Genomic DNA, 20948 nt, shown 5'->3' on the forward strand with positions numbered 1-20948 from the left:
CTGGAGGTCCCAATGACTTCCACATAGTGCATTTTGACTGTTTTGCCAAATAGCATACAAGGGCCTTATGGCATGTACCCCAAAAAAGGCCCATGTCCATGGTTTGGAGAAAAGGCTTTTGTCTCTTTTGTGTATGTGAACATACATTTTATATATCTTTAATAAATCATCATTAACATGGTTTGTTTTGTCAATAACAATAGAAAACCATTTTAGCACATAACACAGTTGTTGTGGGACTTTGAATTACAAACATGTTATAAATCTTAACTTGCAGGAAGTTTGCCCTGGATGCATTCCCAATGGTTGGAAGTGATGCCTCTGTGGAGCTGATGAAGACGCTTGTCTCTAACGAGGATGTGACGGGCAAGATGGCCGACATGTGGATTGCATCCATTGCCTTTGTCAGCAACCCGACCATCCAGATGATCAAATATGCCAAGGTGATTCATTCATATCCAATGATCTTTCAAGAGCTATTATGTGAACTTCGTATTTAATATTTATAATGTTAGACAGTAAGGCATGTTGTCCCCATACAAGTCTTTATCCATTTACAGTTCTGTATGCAATTTTTACTTTCATCATTGTCATCCTATTTGTATCAGAAATTGTTTAGCCTTCCCTTATTTGAAACTTTCATAAAGCTGGAAATATAAATATCTTTTTATTTGTTCCAGGAGTTACTTGGCTTGCCCTCATTTGAAACACGTGTCCTGCTTCCCCTGTCGTCAATGGTTCAGTCCTACTGCCGGGTGAACCCACTCTGTGTAGAGGTAGAAGAGGTCCAGAATTTCATTGACATGCTCCGAACAAACCTGGATGGGGGATGCAAGGTGGACCAACAAAACTTCAGAAAGGTATTTTATAAGTACAGGAAAGTGTTATTACGATACCTGGTGAAGTATATTCTAATGTCTTCAATATTCATTTCAGACCAAAACGGACATTTGTCAGTTTACTGATTTTAATTAAAAGCATGATCATTCTAAAAAAAATGCACAAGGCTTAGACTTTGTGATATAAAGTCTATGAACACATTTACCTTCCCAGATTATGATGACATTGCGAGCCCTTGGAAACACGGGCAACGGGGAGGCCATTATTCCAGCCCTGTACAACTGCATTGAGAATACTGATAACCCGATGGACGTCCGGGTGGCAGCAATACAGGCCTTTAGAAACTTTCGCTGTGGTGCAGATGTGAGATTTAGTGTACTTTCAAATGTCATATGTGTATGCCATGGTTAAATGTCATATTTATGTCATATTCAGCTGTCATATTCAAATGTGTCTAGTCATTTTTATCAGTTTATAATACCTTACCAACCTAAATTTTCGGGTCTGATTTTGATATTTTCTCTGCTGCGTCCTATCTTTTTTATTAACATTCTACCATTTTTTCACCAATTTTTTGCCTGTTTTCTAGCTATGCTAGCAAGCATCCTATACACAGCATAATATGGTATAACAGTTGCTTAGATATGGTCATTTTCATTCAGTGGTTTTTAGGATAATTTGATACAAAGGTTCTTCAACTAGTTATTAAGGGAAAAGGTCAATGTTACATTTAAACTTTGTCCACCAATTATTATCTAAACTCTATTTTTAAAATATCTTTATAAGGTTTTGATATGACTTATAACAATTAGATGCATATATATGCTAGTTAAATCTTATTGACTTGCATGTTCAGAGTATATACTCTATGGCAGTGTCACATACACTAGTTTGTTGTTTTAGAGAAACAACTTGATGGGAGTGTATAGAGATACAACCAGGAATCCAGAGCTGCGTATCCATGCCTACCTGGCAGTAATGAAATGTCCCAATGAATATGTTATTGACCAGATCAGAGACACACTAAAGACAGAGGAAAGCAATCAGGTATGGAGTGGTATGGGAGGGTTTTCTGAGGGGACTGAGGGAGGTGTTATAGTAATATATATATATAAAAGTTTTATAATTCAAGACATATCTGACTGTAAGCATGTGTCTGAAAGGGTATCTTATAGAGACAATGAGAGAAACACTGAAGTAATAGGAAAATAATCAAAGCAGGTCAGTGTAAGATTGGCTTAGGGGTGTTAGAGAGATTTCTGATGGTTTGGGGAGAGGGGATGAGGAAGTAACAGGAAATCAATCATGCAGGTAAGATTGGCTAAGGGTGCCAGAGAGATTTCTGATGGATGGGGGAGAGGGTAGGGGAAGCAACAGGAAATCAATCAAGCAGGTAAGTGACATATGGGCTAAAGGTGCCAGAGATATTCTGATCGATGTGGTATGGGGAGGGGAGGGGTTACTGGGAAGACATCTCAGAGAAGGTATAAGAGCTAAGGTGTGGTTTTCTGACTACTGGAATGAGAGAGGATGGGACAAATCTTCTGTTCATATCTAAAGTAACATATATGTGCTGATGTCAAAATTTCTTTGTGCAGATCAGGAAGAGAAAGTATTGTTAAGGGTATTGAAGGGATGGGTTTGGGAGGGTGTAGGGTTCTTGTGGAATGAAGGTACCAATTGTTGTTGGTTTGAAATAGCTTTAATTTATCAATTAACAGACACAAGGTGTGATGCCTGTATTGTTTATCTATGGTTTAAAATTAGTGTACCACATATGCCAAAAAGCATGAGCAATGTTTTGAAGTCATTTCATAAACCATAAAATGTTCTTTCTCTCTATGTACGTATTAAATAGCAACAGTGCTATTAAAAACAATTATAAATTCCCCAGTTTCTGATCAGAAACGAGGACACTTTTTCAAGTCTATCCTTCATAATGTACAACGGAAATCATAAGTGGAACCCTCTTGTTCTACTTTCAGTCTTAATTGTATTAAAGAGCGACAGTTATTTGAACAACACTTTTCTGTTATCAAAGGTTCAATTGGTACTCTTATAATGAGGTATACATTTAAATATGTCAATTGTTTGGAGTTCTATGATCAATGATTCAGTTGGACTTTGCTCTTCCTTTTGGTTTTGTAAACATTTATGTGCCATGAGTATAAACAAATGCTTTCTAAAATATTTCGAAATAATGAATGATCATTTATGAAATTCATTTAAAGCTGCACTCTCACAGATTGAACATATTGAAAACACTGTTATTTTTTGTCTCTGAACAAGCCAATTTATGCGAAAATGCAAGTAAACCAGTCATATAAGACTGCTGATAAAAATAAGATTGCAGATTTTATAATTAAGTTCAAAAATGCTTGTTTCATGCATTTTTCTTAAACAGTTAGTAACGCTTTTAGTCATAAAACATAAATTTTCGAATGATAATATGAAAAAATCTGCAATCTGATCTTTTGTCAGCAGTCACTGGTTTGCAGATATTTACGCAAAATTTTGCTCATTTAAAGACAAAAAAAGTTTTTTTCTACAAGTATGTTGTATCTTTTCCGAGGTTCTGTTCACAGGCACACATAAATTTCATGTATTTCTAGGCTGGTTCATTTGTCTGGTCACACCTTACCAACTTGATGGAGAGTTCTGACCCAGAGAACAAGCCAATCCAGCGGTTGCTAGGTGATGCGGTACTTGACCGAGAGTTTGACCTTGACAAGATGAAGTTTTCCCGTAACTACGAGGGATCCATGTTCAGTGAGAAATTCAACACTGGAGTCAAGGTAAAAATAGTTGTAAAAATGTTAAGGTTATGTAATAATTAAATGCTAAGATAAAATTGAGTAGAGTTCATTAATACTTGTTATAAAATACAATTAATACAATTGTCATATGAATGACTTATATTTTTCTTACAGTCTTACAGTCAAGTAAATCCAGTGTCTGTGCAACCCTCTATAGTACTGTGTCACTCATTTACTCACTTCCAGTCAATTAAAACAGATGCAATTTGATTTAACCATTTTACCTTGTTCTTGTTTTTGATTGATATTGCAAAAGTAATCTGGTTATGTATTTGAATATTACACATATCTTTCTTTATATTTTACCAGTGATTGAAGACTATTAAGTTTAAGCTATAATTATGACCAATTACTATTTTCTAGACTGACGGTAACCTGATCTGGTCAGGTCGCTCATTCATCCCGAGGTCGGCATCACTCAACCTGACAGTGAACATGTTTGGCGAGTCTATGAACCTTCTGGAGGTTGGGGGTCGTGTGGAGGGGCTCGAGACGCTTCTGGAGTCATACTTTGGACCGGTTGGGTACTACAATGATGACAATAAGGGCAGCAATGAAATCCCAGATGCTGATCCCAAACATGCCAGGCTCAGTGCTAAGAAGTTTAAAGAGATCAAGAGTCAGGTACCAAACCTTTCTGTAATAATTTTGAGTCATGATGATAAAAATGTTTTTGTTCTTTGAATTATCTGCTGTACTTTCAGGTGTTATGATGATGTCATCTACATTTAATGAATCAAAACATCATTGATTGAAATACCTGATTTAACTAAACTCATAAAGTTACATTTAATTCCAACTGTTTCATTTTACATATTATTGTCAAGATACCTGTTGTCTATAGTCCTTTCATGTTTCCAGGCACGGTCAACACGAGATCAGCTGAGAGGAGCCCTTTACATGAGGATGTTTGGTAATGAACTCTCCTACAACATGTTCGGAGCAAGCAACGGTGTCCTGGATGACGTCTCCGGATCTGACATGTTTGACTTCCTCCAGAAACTGCGGAACAACAAACCTCAATCCTTCTCCCTCACAAAGAACATCATGTTTGTTGACAGCACGTACACGGTCCCCACTGTGGTTGGTCTACCGCTGAAACTGGCTGTAAACGGCACGGCCAGTGTGGCACTCAATGTTGGAGGTCAGGTGGACATGAAGAACCCATTGTCCAAGGTTGTCATTGATGGCAACTTCGAACCAAGGTATGGTTCTATTACCAAAGTGACTGATGTTAATGCAATCTTCACGTAGGCAAAAGGAAACATTCATCGATTAGAAAAACAAAATTCACATCTGTTTACATAATGTAAAGACGAATGTCAGAGATCAGGAATTATCCCTGTTTATCCATTCATTGTTTAAACTTTCAGTGGTTCAGTAAATGTAGACTCCACGATGGGTGTTGATGCCGTGGTAACGAGTGGGGGTATCAAGATGGTTTCAACCCTTTACACAAACTCTGGGGCCAAGGGCAGGATTGAACTTGCCAGTGGAAATGTGCTTGACATGGCCTTTGATATCACAAAGGAGAAAAGTGAAATTGTTGATATCAAGTAAGTTAAAACAATAAATTAAGCCATCATTCAACCACATTGATTATGACCTCCAAATAAGCATTTAACAACAGTGATGAAAAGGCATACTTCCAGTATGTTTATAACATAAGAGAAAATACTTCATATATTATGTATCATTGACTCAAAAAAGGCATGAATTAGGATACTGTATTAAACACACACGCTTTTCCATATCTAGGAGTGCATTCTACATGGTGTACAATGATGTTGAGAGGGAACAGAGTCTAATCTCTGACAACAAGCATGAGAAATCTTACTGCACGGGAGACAGACTCGAGAGAGCAACTGGTGAATAGACCTTACCCTAGAGAAAGTCAGATTGAGTTATACCATATCATGATTTTCTGGCCTGCTAAAAAAAGCAAAAGCTTGGAAAAACTGTTGACAAATTAAACAAAGTCAGGATTGGTACCAAAATTACATGTATGTAGTATGAAACTTAATTTTTTTAAATTTATTTTGTTCAATCATAGCCAAATCCGAGTTAAGTCAAATGCAGTGATGCAACAATGCAGGGTTTGCAAGGTTATAAGATAGTAAAACCATAACTGGTATTCAGCTCTGTATCAGTAATTTGGCACCCAAAAGGATGGGCCCTACTGTACCCACAGAGTGGACCTGGGCAAGATGCGTGGCCTTTCTTCCACCTTATTGTTTGATTGCAGGCATGCAGCTGTGTATAAGCATGTTAGCGCCCAACACAACAGGCCAGTCTGAGGCCCCACTTTTCCCACTGAGTGGACCCACCCACCTGGGCCTCTCTCTCACCAAGCTTGACCTGCCCAATGGATACAAGTTTGAGGCCAAGTACATCAAGGTGAGCAATAGGTCTCTGCATTCCGTTTTAAAGTATCAATAATGACCTAATAATGTTTGATGCCATTTCATGTTGTAAAAGTTAGTTGCAAAAGATTAAAGTTTAGAAACGAGTTATAATTCCCTTCAACAAGTGTTTTTCTCCTGAACAAAACCGGTTGCGGTAATATCATATTTCCCCTTCTGCAGACTCCTGTTATGACCCTGTTCCGACTGATGTCAGACACCCCTGGGTCCCTGCACAACAGAGCGACTGGGCTTGATGTGACATTGAAAAAAGATGACATGTCGCTGGTTGCTAATCTTGTCTCACCATGGAAAAAAGCTGTACTTAATGGTATGGTTTATATTCTCTACAAGAATTGTATGGGGATTTTTAAAGTAGTTGAACCAGTTAGTGGTGTGATTATTGTACTATGTTTTATTCTATTTATCAGTTATGAATACGAAAGATTAAGGTGTTCAAAGATTACATATGTATGTCCATTATTTTTAGCTCACCTGTCACTTTGTGACAAGGTGAGCTTTTGTGATCGCCTTTTGTCCGGTGTCTGTCGTGCGTCGTGCGTCGTCCGTCAACAATTTACTTAAAAGACATCTCCTCCTTAACCGCTGGGCCAATATTAATAAAACTTCATAGGGATGTTCCTTGGGTGGTCTTCTATCAAAGTTTTTCAAAGAATTCAATTCCATGCAGAACTCTGGTTGCCATGGCAACCAAAAGGAAAAACTTTAAAAATCTTCTTCTCCCAAACCACAAGGCTTAGGCCGTTGATATATGGTAGGTAGGATCACCAAATAGTCCTCTACCAAGATTGTTCAAATTATGGCCCTTGGGTCAAAATTGGCCCCGCCCCGGGGGGTCATTGGTTTTCTCTATATGTTTATAGTGAAAACTTAAAAAATCTTCTTCTCTGAACTTACTTGGCCTAGAGCTTAGATATTTGGCATGATTCATCGTCTAGTGGACCTCTACAAAGATTGTTCAAATTATTGCCCTGGGGTCAAAATTGGCCCCGCCCCGGGGGGTCATGGGTTTTCTCTATATGTTTATAGTGAAAACTTCAAAAATCTTCTCCTTTGAACTTACTTGGACTAGAGCTTAGATATTTGGCATGATTCATCCTCTAGTGGACCTCTACAAAGTTTGTTCAAATTATTGCCCTGGGGTCAAAATTGGCCCCGCCCGGGGGAGGGGGGGTCATGGGTATTCTCTATATGTTTATAGTTAAAACTTCAAAAATCTTCTCCTCTGAACTTACTTGGACTAGAGCTTAGATATTTGGCATGATTCATCGTCTAGTGGACCTTTACAAAGATTGTTCAAATTATGGCCTTGGGGTCAAAATTGGCCCCGCCCCGGGGGGGGGGGGTCATGGGTATTCTCTATATGTTTATAGTTAAAACTTCAAAAATCATCTCCTCTGAACTTACATCGCTTAGAGCTTAGATATTTGGCATGATTCATCGTCTAGTGGACCTCTACAAAGATTGTTCAAATTATGGCCTTGGGGCAAAATTGGCCCCGCCCCCTTGGGGGGGTCATGGGTTTTCTCTATATGTTTATAGTGAAAACTTCAAAAATCATCTCCTCTGAACTTACATCGCTTAGAGCTTAGATATTTGGCATGATTCATTGTCTAGTGGACCTCTACAAAATTTGTTCAAATTATGGCCCTGGGGTCAAAATTGGCCACACTCCGGGGCTGATGGGTTTTCTCTATATGTGTTATAGTGAAAACTTAAAAAATCTTCTCCGAACTCACAAAGACAAGTAACGTCTTAATTTAAACTGGATAACATATTTAGTACACATACCAATTTTCAATATGGGCCACATACAACAATTAATAACAAATATACATATATAGATACACACGTAAAATCAAGTAGTGACAAGAGCTTAGATATTTGGCATGATATATCATCTAGTTGACTTGTACCAATATTGTTCAATCTTTGGCCCTGGGGTCAAAAAATGGCCCCACCCGGGCGGTCATGGGTTTCCTTATATATGTATATGATGAAAACTTAAAAAATCTTCTTCTCCGAAACCAAAAGGCGAAGGCCTTAGATATTTGGTATGAAGCATCGTTTATTGGACCACTATTAAGATTGTTCAAACTTTAGCCCTGGGGTCAAAATTGGCCACGCCCCGTGTTCATAGGCTTAGGTTTTCAATATTTGTATATAATAGAAGCATAAAAAAAAATTCTCTCCGAATTCACAAGGACTAGAGCTATTTGGCATAATACATCATTAAGTGGACCTCTACCTTTATTGTCCAAACTTTGGCATTGGGGTAAAAAATGACCCAGACTTCTAAAAAACCTTAACTAATTTGAACCATCCAGATTTCTTATCAAACCAATGTGCAATATATGACAGGTGAGCGATTCAGGGCCATTTGGCCCTCTTGTTCTTTTATTATATAAAGTTATATTTTTATGATATGACTAATTATATAGTGACATATGCTACTGCAGTTGCATTTTTGTTGATGTTTTGTTCCAACATGTTAAATGTACTAGATTTGTCTATCAGTAAAGGACTTAATTACTTTCTTGACTTTAGGCCAACTGCTGGATACCTCCCAGGTAAAGGGCATCACAGGCGACATCAACGTGGATGACGGAGACCGCGTGTACAACCTGGATGCCAAGGTGAACATTGACAACTCCAAGGACTCAGTGACCTATATCCCCACTTTAACCCTGGAGGTCCCAGACTGGAAGAATGTCAAGGTTGGCGGAAAGGTGGCATACAAAACTGGCGAGTCACTAGAGTCAAACCTCGTTATCACTGGGGCTACAGATGAACCAATGCATTTTGCAGGTAAAAGATGGTTTAAGAATTATTTACAATACTTTAATCTCTCAAGTATTTATTGTTAAAGTCTGTGATGTCATTTGAGATCAATTTAGGCTTGCTTACCCTTTATTTAGCTCTGAATGTGTTATCTTTCAGCCAATGCCATGAACACCCTCACCAAGAAGGGCATTTTGGCCAGTCTCAATTACGAGAAGGGAGAAGGATACGTATTTGAGGCAATGACGAATGTCAAAATAGAAGAGAAGAAGCAGCGATCTCGCCACACTTACACGCCCCGTCTGTACGTTCGTACACCTGAGAAGGAACTTGTTGAACTCACAGCTGACATGCTGTACATCAGTGGCAAGAGTCTGAAAATAAAGTCCCTGCTAGACAAACTTACCAAGATCCCATTTACGTTCACCTGTGAGTATTATTGTAATATCAGCTAGTTGCGTTGATGTACATTTAATTTACCTGTAACAAAGAGGAAAAGAGTCAACACATTTCGATGTTTTTAGTATTGTTTTTATGCATGGCAACAACCTTACTGACTTACTTACCCTAACAATGACAATATGCTTTTGTATTGCTTAATCCCTGACTGTGGCTTATCATTTTCCCTCCTTACTTTCAGTGGACTATGGCCAGTCAGAATACACGGCTAAAAAGCGCACCAAGTACACTATGAGAGCCTCTCTTGAGGGTCCGAAACTGAAGAACAAACTGATGGTATTGGTTGACAATCGAGCCCAGAAGAACATCTTTTCCAAGTTTCGGCTTGACTATGACATCAACCGGCGCTGGAAGGACACGATCACTGGCTCCAACAGGATTAAGCTGAACCTGTACAAGACCAAGCAGGCGGCCAAGATTACAGGGTAGGGACTTGTAGTTGTTAAGTCACAATTTGGTTTTGCTCCCCCACTGAAAGGTGAAGGGGATAAAGTAATGTTAAGCGTGTGTGTGTGTGTTAGTGTGTGCATCGGGCAATCTTGTCCGAAGCATAACTTCTTCAAAGAAAAGTCTTTTGAGGTATTGACTTCAAGCTTTATATACAGGTAGATCTCATTGAGGAAATGTGCAGTGCACAGGAACCATTACTCTGGGATTATTTTTTAGTTATTGCCCTTTGTTAATTTTTATACTTATATTTGTCCGGAGTGTGGCTCGAAAAGTCTTTTAAGGTATTTACTTCAAACTTCATATTCAGATAGATCTTCTTTAGGAAATTTGCACTCAACAGGAACCATAGCTCAGGGTGAAGATGTTTTTTTCAGTTATTGCCCTTTGTTAATTTTAACCTTTTTTCTTGTCCAGAGAATAACTTGAAACGTCTTAGAAGTATTGACTTCAAACATCATATTCAGATATATCTCATTTCAGAAAAGTGCAGTGTATATGAACTATAACTCTGGGTGAAATAAAAAAATATAAGTTATTTCCCTTTGTTAATTTTCATACATGTTTTTGTCTTCAGCATAAGTTGAATGTTTTTTAGATATTGACCTCAAACTTCATATGCACAAATATATCTCGTTTAGGAGAAGTGCATGGCACAGTAACTATAACTCTGGGTGCAGTTATTGCATTTTTAATATTCATTGGTATCCTTTGTCGAGAAGCAAAGTTGATACTGTTCTTAATTTGGCGGAGTCTGTGACTGCTCTTGTCTTAAGAAAGATACCAGTAAATAAGGATAAAAGTAAGCGAGAGTATCTTTTAAAAGGAAATAAACAAGAAAAATCACAGGGTATAATCACAAAATAGATTGCTGAGATCACAGGTTATTATCAGGAAACAGATGGCCAAGATCACAGGGTATTATCAGGAAATAGATGGTCAAGATCACAGGGTATTATCAGGAAATAGATGGCCAAGATCACAGGGTATTATCAGGAAATAGATGGCCAAGATCACAGGGTATTATCAGGAAATAGATGGCCAAGATCACAAGGTATTATCAGGAAATAGATGGCCAAGATCACAGGGTATTATCAGGAAATAGATGGTCAAGATCACAGGGTATTATCAGGAAATAGATGGCCAAGATCACAGGGTATTATCAGGAAATAGATGGCCAAGATCACAGGGTATTATCAGAAAAATAGGTGGCTGAGATCACACAGTATGATTAGGAAATAGAAGGCGAGATCACAGAGTATTATCAGGAAATAGAAGGCCAAGATGACAGGTTATTATCAGGAAATAGATGGCCAAGATCACAGGTTATAATCAGGAAATAGATGGCCAAAGTCACAGGTTATTATCAGGAAATAGATGGCCAAGATCACAGGGTATTATCAGGAAATAGATGGCCAAGATAACAGGGTATTACTAGTATCAAGAAAATAGATGGCTGCGATCACACGTTTTTATCAGGAAATGGATGGCCAAAGCCACAGGGTTTTATCAGGAAATAGATGGCCAAGATCACAGAGTATTTTCAGGAAATAGATGGCCAAAATCGCGGGGTATTATCAGGAAATAGACGGCTGAGATCACAGGTTATTATAAGGAAATTGATAGCAGATCACAGAGTATTATCAGGAAATAGATGGCCAAAATAACAGGGTTTTATCAGAAAATATATGGCCTATCACAGGGTATTATCAGGAAAATAGGTGGCTGAGATCACAGGTTATAATCAGGAAATAGATGGCCAAGATCACAGGGTATTAGCAGGAAATAGATGGCGAGATCCCAGGGTATTATCAGGAAATAGATGACCAAGATCACAGGGTATTATCAGGAAATAGATGGCCAAGATGACAGGATATTTTCAGGAAATAGATGGCCAAGATCACAGGGTATTACCAGGAAATAGATGGCCAAGATCACAGGTTATAATCAGGAAATAGATGGCCAAGATCACAGGTTATTACCAGGAAATAGATGGCCAAGATCACAGGGTGTTATCACAATTGCAGTACATTATACTTTTTGTTCAAACAAAAACTTATGTTACTGCGAACAGGATTTATGATATGTGCATTTTGCCAGCAACTGTTTTGGTGACTCTTTGTTTATCTTAGTGTTATTCATGTGAAAGTGTTGAAATGTATTGAATATAAAAATGAATTTGCTGGAGTCCTTTCTATATGAGGTGGCCAAAATACTGTTTTCCAAATAACCTTGTAATTGATATATTTATAATAGGGATGGCAACGAGTCCCCGAGTACTCAAGTACTCGATCAATCAACCGAGTACTTGAGTACCAAAACACTACTCGAGTACTCAAAAAAAAAATATTTGTTTTTTTTTAACATTACCCTAATACGCAATTTACAGACGTAAGTATCAGATCTGGCGCATTTCCAAGATGACAATTTATGGTCCCCCTAATCCCCACTGAGTACACAATTGACCCTAATAAATTAATTGACAGTTGTTGTGAGAGTTGCAAACTGTCAATTAAGGGCCCTAGTTAGCAAATAGCACTGATGTCATTTTATAACTATGGTACAATGTGTATATAAAAATATAATCTTGTTCTTTCAGTGACCTAAACTTTGTGGGCAGTAATGACTATGACTCGTCATTGTCTGTGATCTACTCCAAAAAGAAGTACACGATGAACCTGGATGCCTCGCTCAAGTATGGGGAAAATATCAAAGACAAGAAGACTAAGGACCGTGTTGACTTCACCCTGGCAACCATTAACAAGGAATCTGGAAAGGACGAGCTTGTTAACTACACAGCCTCATTTAAACTCCCATCTAAGGTGACTTATTTTTAGAAAATTTGATGACATTTTATGATTCTAGTTTTATTAGTCTCCTTCAACTTTTCTGTTGAGTAGTAAATGCAAGACATGGAAGGAAATCCTAATTGGCTGCAAGAAATTGAAATATGGTATGTTTAAGATTGAATTAGGAAGAGTTTTTTCACAGGTATTCTAATTTGCATAAAAAAATAAGTTAAGGAGATACATAACGAGACAAACTATTGGTTTAAAATGCATGGGAAATATTTCCAGGGTGTGAATGTGAAGGTGACAGGCGGTCATATCCAGGGCGACAGAAAGGTCGAGAGCGATGTGAAGATTCAGTATCACCCAGACAGAATTGTTGGTTTTGGACTGCGATACCACAACAAAACCAACCTCTACCACTTATATTCTGGCAGTCTGACCATCAGCCTTCCCGAAGACCGTCAGATGTCATTCGCTGGAGAGTTTGGACGGGAGACAGAAAACAAATATGTGAACAACGTGGAGTTCGAGATAATCAAAGGACGGAAAACAAAAATTGAAACCGCTCTGAAGATAGCCACTCACTCCATGTATGAGGTTGAAGTTGGACTGAGTCTGCCTGACCTTGAGCCGGTGCGGGTGATTGGGGCGTATAACATGGTAGAGAATGGCTATACAGGGGAGGCCTCTTACAAGAAAGGTGGCAAGGTGTACAGGATCTTCGGGGAGGTTTTGTATGAACTAGGTAAAACTGGAAAAGTAATGCTGGACTTCACTGTACCATCAAGGAGAGTGATGATCATCACAGCCATGTCATCTAAAGGCACAGAAAAGCATGGAATGTTGGATGTTCAGTGGAATGCTGATGTTAATATGGAGGAAAGGTTCCTGACCAATATCACCTATGATATCAAGAGCATGGATGATTTTGAAATCAGCACAACTCTATACTATCCTACACGGACAGTAGATTTCTCCATGAAACACAACACTGCCGATAGATACATAACAAACGTTGAATTATCCTGGAGCCCAGAAGAGAAATTCAAATTCTTCATTATTTTCAGAGATGACCTGTACAATGGAGCAGGTAGAACTGAACTTGATGTAGGTTTTGAGAGTCCGTTTAAACGCTACGAGGATTTAAGTCTCTCGGTGTCCATAATCAGCGGAGAAAAACAGCTCCAGTCGAAGAGCAGTCTAACTTGGGCACGGAAGAAGAAGATCCTCGTCTCCACTACAGTAAAGCTGCCTGTTACAGCAAACAGTGTAGATATGGTTGGAACAATCTTAACACCATTTGATGACTACGAGACCTTGGCCATAACCTTCAAACATCGTCTGCAAGACCAGCTTCAGACAAGCGCTCTGCTCCAATGGGGTAAAAACAGGTTCTCGGTCAGTACAGATGGCCAGTTCACTGCAAACAGTCTCACCCGGTCCTTCAATGGAACATTTGCGCTGCATACTCCATTTGAGCCTCTGAGGGTGCTGGTGATTAAAGGTGCACACAATGACAACTATAAGGACTTCAAGGCGTCTATGACAATGGAGAAACAGGTAGCCTCTCACACTGATGAATTTGATGTAGAGCTGTCATTCACCTTGAACACTGGTGTCCCTGGTCTACAGACCATCACTATGCTTAACAACAGAGGCTTATTGCGAGTTACAACTCCTAACGATAAAATTGATGCAGACTGGGAACTGCGCCAACAGCCAGATATGTTTAAAGCTTTGTTAGATATCAGACCAATGAGAGGTAATAGATTTAAAATTGAGTTCGGTGAAAATCACTCTCTTATGCCTACAGAGAACAATATTAATGCCAAGTTTGAACTTTTGATTCCTATGGAAGAGCTCCGTGAACTAAGCATTACTTTTGACCACCAGAACAAGCCAGGCTCTATAAATACTCGGGCATCTGTTATAAAGGATAACTTAGAGATCATGACGGCAAATGTGAACTTACTTGCGTCCCTTACCATCTTCGATCTAAATACACTGATTACCAGTAGATACTCTGAAGACATTGTGTTCAAATTATCTTCTATACACAGTATTATGCCATACAGGGGTAACTTTGAGTTGAGCTGGGGAAATACACCATGGAAGATCACAGCTGCCAGTGAACTGTTCTACAACCAGTTTGGGAATCATGAAGCTACATTCTCACTGAACACACCAGTGCCTCACGCTAATGTTATCACCGTATTTTCTAAACGACAGCGAAATGGTCTTAATTGGGAAACAAGTACTAAAGTAAGCTTCAATGAACAGAGTATTCAATGTCACATCTTATACAGATTTGACCATGTTAAGTTCACTCAGATTAACCTGAGATCAACTTTCCCTCAGTTCCCTGGTGTTACCACAGCATTAAGGTTGGAAGGCACTAAGACAAACTTCAATGGAGATGCCAACTTTGAAATGGTACCATATGTTGGCAAGATAAATACAGACTTTAAATGGTCATATTATCAAGGATCAAGAATATTTGGAGAATTTAATCTGAATACAGTTTACCCTCAGTATCCGTACTTGAAGGCAAGCTTTGATAGTAATCCTCTGGGTGTGTCCCGTGTATCCAAGTTCAGTTTAGAATACCTGCCCACACAAGTTGTTACCATGGATTTGGACTACAGGTACACATCAGCTGAGACGATTGAGGGAACTCTGAAGATTACAAGTCCATACACAAATAATAAGGAGGTCGTAGCTGGTTTTACTCACAATGGTAACTTGAAAAATTTCCACACTATAGCCAAGATAAGTTCAGAACATTTCCCTGGACCAGCATCTACCGAGGCACGATTTGCTCTCACCAATGGAGTTAAATCCACGTTCAAGATGGACAGTTACTGGCGAGGCTATGAGAAGGTTAGGTGGAACCTGATCCACGAGAATACAGACACTGGCTACCACACTGTAGCTGAATATGAGACAAACGATAAGAGCATTTCCTATGAAAATCTACTCAAAGTAAAAAAGAATGACCTAGATTGGCAAATTACATTTCTAACTCCATTCGCAAACATTACACGAACTCACATTAAGTTGGAACATCAAGGAGAGTTCCCAAATACACAAACACATGCTGAGGTGGCCTATAATGAAAACATGATTACCTCAGACTTTGATCTCACTCACAATGATGAAAAGTCCATTGCTAAAGCTGTTGTCACCACTCCCTTCGAGAGGTATGAGAATATCCATACAACCATCAGCAAAACTGGCTCTCTGTCCGACTTCACAGCCACTGCAGAGTGTAATTACAGTCTGAGATGGCACGGCACACTTCAACACAAGTTTCATCCCAATGAAGTCCACACTTCAGCCTTGTTGAGAATCCCATACCTGCCTGATGACGTCTCACTTGCTGTTAACTACACAGGAAAACTCACTGACTTTAGAGCCAATCTTGACTACGTTCTCAATCCCAACTACCGAACGATTGGCGAAGCAAGATTCTTGTACAACCTTCCAGATCTTCATGCATCGGCTAAGACTACAACAATGATTGATAATGACGTGAGAGTTAATGAGATAGCACTTAAACATCACCAAAATGTTGATAGGCTTGAAAGTATGGATATTTCTTCTCAACTTCTTGCACAAATGAGAGATAAGCGTGTCAATATTAATTTTAATTTTGACCATACACTAAACGGAGAAGATAGAAACGTTAAAATCAATACGATTGTTGAACTTCCTCACCCAGATTTTGCTTACAGCAGATTGCATTACTCTTCGAAGGAGGAAATGCTTGATACCATCAGTACCAAAGATTTAGAGCTTTCTTTTGAAACACCCCTTCTAGAGAAATACATAGCCTCTCAACTGACAACAATGAACACAAGTCCTGTAACCGTTGATGTAACAACTACTCATACATACGGTGATCAAATATTTATGGAACAACAGCATCTTGAGGAGGGCAAGATTTCCTATACTTACACAACACCTTTTGAAGGGTATGAGAAGAACAGCCTAGAGATCCTTTATGAACCAATCAGCTTCAACGCTACAGTGACAAGCTCTGCTTTCACATATCCATTGAAGAGTTCTGGAATAGTTTCAAGCACTGTAGATCATGCATCTCTTTCTGCACTTGACTTTAATAGCAAGATTTCTTATGATACAATGGAATTGTTTGGTTTGATGTTTGCGTTGAGGCCAGATATGACATCAGGTCGCTTGGCCTTTATTGTCGACGAAGACTTTACACTTCACTGGTACACTTGGGAAGGGAAAATGTCTACAGAAAGCAAAGTTTTGAGCCTCAAGTCATTGAACTTTGAGGAGCTCAGCTTGACAAGACACACAGGTGAGACACTGACATTTACTGAGAATTTCAAACTGAAATCTATCAAAGACTTTGAAATATCTCAAAAATTGGAAAGCACATTTACAGTAATTCCTAACATGGAGATGCATGTGAAGAATGAGAAAGTAGATGGGGAATATAAGCCATTGGTTAGATTCTATTCTGAGCACAGTAACCCATCCACTGAGATTGAGCTGAATGGTGCCCTGAGCTGGGAATTAAAGGATATGGAAAATGTCAAAGCATTTGGAGGAGTAGGTTTGAAAACAACATTTAATGAGCTCACCAACTTCAACATCAAACTTGGCCATGAGCATGGCATTGCTCCATTTAAGATAGGAGAGATTGCCCTGATAGAATACAATGACAAGAAATACTTTGACCTTGAGACAGAATTTGGGGCTTTAAACAAGTTCTCTGGTTTAATAGCTTTCCATGCTCCCAGAGAAATGGAGTTCAGTTTCAGTGGTGTAAATGAGGGAGAAAGTGTTAATGGCAACCTTCAACTGAACTGGGACAAGACAGATGCAGACAGTGTGTTTGGAATGCAGTTTGACTTTGATAACACGGCTACTAGTTCTACAAGAAAGAAGGACTTGAGCGTTCGTGTGACTAGACTAGGCCGTATTATGAGCTTCTCGACAAGCCAGGAGAGTTCCCGAGGGCGAATGGCCCACAGTGGGAAGGTTTACTGGGATGAGGGGAAGAACCAGGGAGCTGGGTACAGCACAGCATACACCTGGATGAACGTGCAGGGTGTGGAGACTCACAGTACTGACCTCTCAGTATTTGTGCCAACAAGAAACGTGGAGATCACTGGACAGTACATACAGAAGGGTGAGCACAACTAAATGTTCTTTCGTAATGTAAGGATGAGTAAATATCTTATCAGCTTGTGGTAATAAATGACACAGGGCATTTTCCCACTCTTATTTATCAGGCAGAAGGAATTCCGTATTGTTACAATTTTCACTTCCTGTAGATGAATTATACTTAAAAAGATCACAAACTCTTGAACAATGTTGATGATGGCTAAATTAGACTTGTCTTATACAAGTTAGTTAAGAATATCTTACTGGGTTTAAAGTTGATGCCATTAACCAAACAGGCTCTAAGATCCTGACAATCGGCACTGTTCACTGGGATGCAGACAAGGACCGACAGAAGGCTGTGGAGGTAAAACTGGAGGTGGCTCCCACTGAAATCAGGAAGATGGCTCTGCTCGGGATCCGTCTGCCCAGCATGGACAAGGTAATATTGCCTTGGATTTAATTGAGTTGTTTCATAATTGATACTTATTAAACTCGATAATATTCATATATTGTCAGTATAAAATAAGAGTCCAGGTATATTCAAAATATGTATATTATGATTAATTCTGCTTCAGGAGCTAACCCTGACTACTGAGCTGTCTGTGAATGACGGGCCACGTCTGCTGGAGGGAGAGACCAAGTTTACATACTCTCCAGACCTGAACAAGGCCGTCCTACTTAAATACATCATACAGGATGACAGTAAACAGTGGACAGAGTTTAGGTAATCATTTATCTTTAAAATTGATGAACCATATTCTGAAGAATTATAGATGAACTGGTGCAAATTTGTTAAACTGATGAGATTGGAAATCTTAAATCTGGTTAATCAGAATTTATTTTAAGTCCATTTCTGTTAACATGTACTATAATATATTACTTGGTTTGCAACAGCGGCTATAACATTATCATTCTTTAAATCTTTTTAGACATAGTGATCTTCCATCTTGATAATCAACTGTTTAATGGCATTGAGCATATGATCATTGATTTTGTAAATTGCTTTCGTTTTGTGAGGTTCATTTTTTGTGATTGCTTGGTTTTGGCCAATGTAGCGATTTTTTAAATTCGTAACACCATTATTTAATCATGTGAGAGCAATGGTTAAAAGACTACCCATGGTATTTGTTGCGTTTTAAATTTGAACCATAATCAATTCTGGAAAAAATTGCAAAAATGAAACCTTGACATTTATACAATCTATTGTAGTTTTTCATGCCAGTTTGTAACATCACTCTTTGTGGTATTCTCAGAGCTGGGTGGAGTGTGGACCATGCTGACACACAGACGCACATTGAGATGATGGCAAACATGACAGGGAAGGGGGACAACCGTGAGGGCAATGTGATGCTCTCCTATGGGGAGGAGAAGAACAAGGTCACATCACTCACTCTGCATGGTGACCTTGACCTCCAGCAGAAACAAGTCAATGTCAAGGTTTGTTATATACAAATAATTTTAAGATGCTAAAATAACTGTCAAACAAACTTTTGAAGCATGTTTATAAGTCATCGAAAGACTTAAATTTACATATGATATGGTTGGTTATAAAATATTGGTCTGAAAGTCGTTGCTTGTCATACTGCAGATTTATGTTAATGCCCATTTTTAGCTCACCTGTCACGTAGTGACAAGGTGAGCTTTTGTGATCACTCTTCGTCCGTCGTCCGTCCGTCCGTCAGTCCGTCCGTTCACAATTGCTTGTGAACACAATAGAGGTCACAATTTTGACCTAATCTTGATGAAACTTGGTCAGACTGATCATCTCTATAAAATCTAGGTCAAGTTCGATATTGGGTCATCTGGGGTCAAAAACTAGGTCACTAGGTCAATTAGTAGAAAAACCTTGTGAACACAATAGAGGTCACAATTTTAGCCTAATCTCAATGCAACTTGGTCAGAATGGTCATCTCTATAAAATCTAGGTCAAGTTCGATATTGGGTCATCCGCGGTCAATAATTAGGTCACTAGGTCAATTAGTAGAAAAACCTTGTGAACACAATAGAGGTCACAATTTTAGCCTAATCTCAATGCAACTTGGTCAGAATGATCATCTTAACATAAGCTAGGTCAAGTTCCATATTGGGTCAACCCAGGTCAAAAACTAGGTCACTAGGTCAATTAGAAGAAAAACCTTGTGAACACAATAGAGGTCACAATTTTAGCCTAATCTCAATGCAACTTGGTCAGAATGATCATCTCTATAAAATGTAGGTCAAGTTCGATATTGGGTCATCCGCGGTCAACAACTAGGTCACTAGGTCAATTAGTACAAAAACCTTGTGAACACAATAGAGGTCACAATTTTAGCCTAATCTCAATGCAAGTTGGTCAGAATAATCATCTCTATAAAATCTAGGTCAAGTTCGATATTGGGTCATCCGCAGTCAATAACTAGGTCACTAGGTCAATTATTAGAAAAACCTTGTGAACACAACAGAGGTCACAATTTTGACCTAATCTTTATGAAACTTGGTCAGACTGATCATCTCTATGAAATCTAGGTCAAGTTTGATATTGGGTCATCTGGGGTCAAAAACTAGGTCAGTAGGTCAATTAGTAGAAATACCTTGTGAACACATTAGAGGTCACAATTTTAGCCTAATCTCAATGCAACTTGGTCAGAATGATCATCTCTATAAAATTTAGGTCAAGTTCGATATTGGGTCATCCGCGGTCAATAACTAGGTCACTAGGTCAATTAGTAGAAAAACCTTGTGAACACAATAGAGGTCACAATTTTAGCCTAATCTCAATGCAACTTGGTCAGAATGATCATCGCTATAAAATGTAGGTCAAGTTTGATATTGGGTCATTCACGGTCAATAACTAGGTCACTAGGTCAATTAGTACAAAAACCTTGTGAACACAATAGAGGTCACAATTTTAGCCTAATCTCAATGCAACTTGGTCAGAATGATCATCTCTATAAAATCTAGGTCAAGTTCGATATTGGGTCATCTGCGGTCAATAACTAGGTCACTAGGTCAATTATTAGAAAAACCTTGTGAACAAAATAGAGGTCACAATTTTAGGCTAATCTTAATGCAACTTGGTCAGAATGATCATCTCTATAAAATCTGGGTCAAGTTCGATATTGGGTCATATGCAGTCAATAACTAGGTCACTAGGTCAATTATTAGAAAAACCTTGTGAACAAAATAGAGGTCACAATTTTAGCCTTATCTTAATGAAACTTGGTCAGAATGATCATCTTAACATAAGCTAGGTCAAGTTCCATATTGGGTCA

At 38.7% G+C, this 20948-nt stretch overlaps 1 protein-coding gene across 1 annotated transcript in view; it reads left to right on the plus strand.

Annotated features, from left to right (window-relative positions):
* LOC128212800 (apolipophorins-like) overlaps positions 1 to 20948 on the plus strand; it is a 51471-nt gene that overhangs the window by 8073 nt on the left and 22450 nt on the right. The window contains exons 8-26 of the mRNA XM_052918119.1: positions 278 to 443; positions 681 to 860; positions 1054 to 1203; positions 1744 to 1887; positions 3453 to 3635; positions 4020 to 4280; positions 4518 to 4861; positions 5030 to 5212; positions 5415 to 5524; positions 5902 to 6053; positions 6242 to 6389; positions 8627 to 8887; positions 9020 to 9289; positions 9501 to 9744; positions 12366 to 12588; positions 12844 to 17722; positions 17994 to 18136; positions 18273 to 18421; positions 18951 to 19134. Of these exons, the coding sequence (XP_052774079.1) occupies positions 278 to 443; positions 681 to 860; positions 1054 to 1203; positions 1744 to 1887; positions 3453 to 3635; positions 4020 to 4280; positions 4518 to 4861; positions 5030 to 5212; positions 5415 to 5524; positions 5902 to 6053; positions 6242 to 6389; positions 8627 to 8887; positions 9020 to 9289; positions 9501 to 9744; positions 12366 to 12588; positions 12844 to 17722; positions 17994 to 18136; positions 18273 to 18421; positions 18951 to 19134 (8374 nt within the window). The remainder of the gene's footprint in view (positions 1 to 277; positions 444 to 680; positions 861 to 1053; positions 1204 to 1743; positions 1888 to 3452; positions 3636 to 4019; positions 4281 to 4517; positions 4862 to 5029; positions 5213 to 5414; positions 5525 to 5901; positions 6054 to 6241; positions 6390 to 8626; positions 8888 to 9019; positions 9290 to 9500; positions 9745 to 12365; positions 12589 to 12843; positions 17723 to 17993; positions 18137 to 18272; positions 18422 to 18950; positions 19135 to 20948) is intronic.

This window comes from Mya arenaria, chromosome 13 (genome assembly GCF_026914265.1).
Source record: "Mya arenaria isolate MELC-2E11 chromosome 13, ASM2691426v1".
Classification (NCBI taxonomy): domain Eukaryota; kingdom Metazoa; phylum Mollusca; class Bivalvia; order Myida; family Myidae; genus Mya; species Mya arenaria.